Raw genomic sequence first — 5,000 nt, forward strand, 5'->3', positions numbered from 1 at the left:
GACACTCATAGTAATACATAATTATTCTATTAATGCCAGTTATCAAGCTTTTAAATCAATGTTTATCACACGTTATAGTATAAATATTATTGTTAAGTGTACAAATACTGTAATTTGTGTAATGTAAATTTTTTTCTCTGAGTCATGTTTACATTAAAATCATACGTCTCAAATATTACAGAGAAAGTGGTTGTCTCTACATGCAATAACTGGTCTTCGTTCTTTCTTCTTGACTCATTTTTATTTTGCATGAAGAATGAATTGACCATTCTGTTAGTTGTAGCCTTCAGTTCTGCAGTGAAGAACCTGATCATCTCTGTCCTTTAGACCCTGTCTCAGGTTTTGTTTGTTTGTCTCTCTTTCTTAGTCTGTCTCTGTCTCTCTCTGTCTGCCTCAGTCTCTCTCTGTGTCTGTCTCAGTCTCTCTCTGTCTGCCTCAGTCTCTCTCTGTGTCTGTCTCTCTCTCTCTCTCTCTCTCTCTCTCTCTCTCTCTCTCTCTCTCTCTCTCTCATGTCAAGGAAGTACTTAGGATTGAGTGGTATTGACATTGACAAAAAGTATATTTCTCTTTCATTCATCCATTCTGTTTAATTTCTTTCTAACTTGACATTTTAGCTGCATCATGCACTGTCAGGTGTTAAACATCTGTCAGATTTTCATGTTCATGTTGTAAAAATCATGCTATTAGGTTATGATGTTAGGTGGCTAACCGAACAGGAAAACATGATCAGCCAATCTGCTGATTCCAATTGTAAGGAGGAAATGTCACTGTTTCCATTGTGATAATGTATGATATTATAATGCTGAAATATCTGAAACTAAGTTTTTCTTTCAGGTGCAATTGCTGGGACAGTTTTGTTTCTGTGATGAATTATTATAATGCTTTTTTTAAAGAATGCATATGTATTGTTTACATTTGGAGAGTTACTAATCTTACAAGCAATTTATTTTAACCTTGAGTAGAAAAAAATACTTTTTGAGGACAATGTAACTGACAAGATTCAGCCAATTAGGACATGATTTGTTAATTGGAGGAAAAGGGTTCTTTGGAAAAGTCTGGGCTCAGTTCAAACAATTTAAAAAGAAAATACTATGGTGAAACCCTAAAATGAAGTCCATACAATTGTATAAGGTTTTGACTGTTGACAGTAGCTAATAGTAATAGTGTGTTGCAACGATTTCCTGAAACTTTTTTTCTGGGAATATATTGATCAAAGGTATTAAAATTGACACATGACTGTTACATGTTTGCATTTATATTGACTGTGTTAATAATTGATGTTTTATGTAACAGAACGAAAATTATGTTTACATTTAATGCATGCTGATCTGCATAGTATTACTCTTTGTGTTTAACTTCTTGTGTCTGCTGTGAAATCTGCCTAATTGCTTAAGACATATTATGTATCACTTCTGTGTCTCCGTTTTGAATGTGAACTTATTTAGGCAGATTTCACAGTGAAAAATGGAACCGAAGCCATGATTTAAACGAAGGGGAAAATGAAACAATGAATTCTAGCCATTGTTAAGAAAGAGCTTAAGCTTTGCTTAATAGGACTTGAACTTAGAATTTTCTCGGAAATGTAAATTATTGCACTTGTAATGTAGCATTGAAACTGTTTTTGATTTTTAAACATATAATGACTTTTTCATGCATGACCCTTCAAAGGCTTTGGTTCCACTTCACAGCTGTAATATTTACGTATCTTTTGTACTCTTCTCTTTCTGTATTCTCCCATCTGTTAGTATTCTCCCATCTGTTAATTTTACTAACGGTGAGGGGTGGACATTACCTCCATTTTTTCAGGACTCCAAACCAGAGGGTAAAGACTTGCCAACACCAAGCAGTACCCCTACCCAGAGTAGAAAGAACAGACGGCGTTCAAATCTCTTCAATGTAAGATTGTCGGGTGGACACGTCTTTGTTGTGGAAGTCACGAGTTGTCGTTGTCAGTGCGGTCTTTATTTTTGCTGCTTAATTATTTAAATTTTTTTGCTGCAGCTTGAATTTAAAGCAGAACTAAAGCTTTTAACTTTTAGGACCAAAACAAAAACAAAGGAAGTACACTGTAGAAACATTAGGAAAATATTTTATTAGGTGTGGGAAAAACGAAAATCGCTGTGCTTGTTCTCTTTCACTGCAATTTTTGAGTTCTTTATGTATAGTTGTTGTATTGTTCTGTTACTCGATCTAGTTCTTCCTGCTTTTCTTGAGTACATGCATTGAATAAATATTGAAAGGAATATTCAAAGGACATATAATTATGTTTGAGTGTAAAGGTTTGCATTTTTTGTAGGTTTTATTAAAGGTGTTAACTACTGGTTGGAATTTTTTTTAAACAAGAAAACAACAGAATAGTAGGAAAGTTGGGATGAAGAATATTACAGGTTTTTAGTTTGTGTTTATGGTTCTTTTTCTGTTACATGGAAGACATTTGAATAAATTGATTGATAACACAAGATATGGAGTTGAACAGTGTATGTATTGGGATAGTAAAATTCAGCTTGACAGGTTCTTGCCTGAAGACTGACGTATCAGCAGTAAAGAGTTAAGAGAAGATAAAGACAGATAATGAAAAGCACTTAACATATGTTGAGGGAAACTCCAGTCTATCTCAGCAGTTAGTCCACTCGGGCACTTGCAGCTGTAGCAAAGGCAAAAATGTGAGGTGATTTGTGTATCTTTTTTTTTTTTTTTGGGGGGGGGGGGGGGAGAGGGGGGGGGGGGGGGTATTGTAGGAGAGTGGTAACAAAAAAAGCAAGATAGAAAGAAATTGAGTCACTGGGAAAATCAGATTATTAGGTTCATGGACAACAGACTGATCTGCACAGCTGTTTTGTAGTTTTTGCTTATTCCGCACTTTTTTTTTTACCTGCAACAGTTTTTTGGTGGTTTTTTTAGAGGCTGTTCGTGTGTGTTCTTCTTCACACTCAGCGGTTCCTCCCTTCTACATTTTTATTTGCTGAACTATTTTCAGCAGATTTGTTGTTTCTGTTGTCTTCCTTGTGCAACACACCTGGCACATTTAACATTCCTTGCTGATATTAACGTCGTTGCCTTCTTTGGTGCACATTGAAAAGATCTTTTTTATTTGTCAGCTGTGACTTTGCGTGTAGTCATGTAGAGAATACTCAAGAAAGATAAGTTCAGGTCATAGTATGTTAAAGAAATGTCAGTGAAAAATTCAGACTTGCACTGTAGTGTAGCAAATGGAAGTATAAACTTTAAATGAAATTGGGATTTAAGCAGTATTGGACAGATTAATTCTTAACTGTCAGATGATGTGGATGTTTTTTAGAATTACATGTACATGTAAAGTGGTTTTGGGGCTGTGTGCTAGGCATTCTGATGGGAAATGAAACCGGAATCGCTGCAGTCTTAGCTTTACTTTTGTAAACGGACGATTATTATACAAGATTGTGGTAACCATTTAAAACCAGTGTACTAAACTGATCTCTATTTTTTGTTTCCATCGTTCACTTATAATTGCATATATGTTGAATATCTTCAGAACTTGGGTAGAACTACAGGCCTGCAAATTATTATATCAAGACTTGCAGGTGCTCTGAAAAATATAGATGTATAACTGCATCTTTTGTAACCTGCACAGTGTATGCATCCAATGTATTGCAAAGTTATTATACATACTCTGTTTGTAGTGATAATTATCAACACTTCAAGTACCCAACTTCTTTGTCTGTCTGGGAGTGATACTATTACCTGTTGGGATACTTTCTGGGGTGGGGGGCATATTGTTTCTGTCTGGGCGTGAGACTGTTACCTGTTGGATTACTTCCTGGGGTGGGGGCGGGGCATATTGTTTTTGTCTGGGCGTGAGACTGTTACCTGTTGGATTACTTCCTGGGGGGGGGGGGGGGGGGGGCATATTGTTTTTGTCTGGGCGTGAGACTGTTACCTGTTGGATTACTTCCTGGGGGGGGGGGGGGGGGCATATTGTTTTTGTCTGGGTGTGAGACTGTTACCTGTTGGATTACTTCCCGGGGGGGGGGGGGGGGGCATATTGTTTCTGTCTGGGGGTGTGACTGTTACCTGTTGGATTACTTTGGGGGGGGGGGCATATTGTTCCTGTCTGGGGGTGAGACTGTTACCTGTTGGATTACTTCCTGGGGGGGGGGGGGGGGGGGGGGGGGGGGGGGGGGCATATTGTTTCTGTCTACTTTTTTACTACTGTCTACTACTAATGTTAACTTTTTTTCTTGTTTTTTGCCCTTGTTTTATAACAATATATAATATATTTATTTATCATATTTTGCTCCTTTTTAAATTTCTTTGATATTCTGAGGGTAATAAACAATTTAAAGGAAAAAAACAAAAAACACCAAGCAACATTATGGTATTTTATTTTCAGTTATTTGGCTACAAGCTTACATTAGGATGACAAACAAGGGTCCGGTGATGAAGAAATTGTAAACTTCATCAAACTTTCTTTTCAATAACATTGGAACAACCCTAATCTGGGCATTAAAGAACATTAGGTTTATTGCATAAGTTGGGGAAGGCCACACTAATATATTGTTTTTGATTTACCTGCAACATTCTACTGTTTTATTGCAGCCCAAAGGTAAAGATGACGACAAAAAACAGGATGGAGAGAAGGTGGGCAGTGGTCGAGCCATACCTGTCAAACAGGTGAGGATTCAAACCAATGTTACTGTGAACTTGGGAGTCTATGTGACATTGCTACCATGGTTTAGTCATATAATCATATGTAACCCTCCACCACGGAATGAGTCACATGTCACCTTTGCATGATTTTCATATTTTTACATTTGCCTAAAGAGTTTTTTTATGCTCTATCCAGTGGTGAAAACCGTTTTAGAAAAGAGCAAAAACTGAGTGAGTTATAAGCCTGTGACTAAGGTGACCCTCACACTGTTACCAGACACTCCCCGGACTTCTATTAAGCCTAGCGCAGAACCGCGCGAGATGACATGCGACTTATTTCGTGGTGGAGGGTCACATATAGTCACAATATTTTT

General features: G+C 37.2%; 1 protein-coding gene across 5 annotated transcripts in view; it reads left to right on the forward strand.

The window, feature by feature from the left end:
- LOC138947137 (centaurin-gamma-1A-like) overlaps window positions 1–5,000 on the forward strand; it is a 61,890-nt gene that overhangs the window by 28,391 nt on the left and 28,499 nt on the right. For all 5 annotated transcript variants that reach the window (XM_070318586.1, XM_070318587.1, XM_070318588.1 and 2 more), the window contains 2 exons: window positions 1,807–1,896; window positions 4,576–4,650. In XM_070318586.1, coding sequence (XP_070174687.1) covers window positions 1,807–1,896; window positions 4,576–4,650 — 165 coding nt within the window. The remainder of the gene's footprint in view (window positions 1–1,806; window positions 1,897–4,575; window positions 4,651–5,000) is intronic.

The sequence above is a fragment of the Littorina saxatilis genome, linkage group LG14 (assembly GCF_037325665.1).
Source record: "Littorina saxatilis isolate snail1 linkage group LG14, US_GU_Lsax_2.0, whole genome shotgun sequence".
Classification (NCBI taxonomy): domain Eukaryota; kingdom Metazoa; phylum Mollusca; class Gastropoda; order Littorinimorpha; family Littorinidae; genus Littorina; species Littorina saxatilis.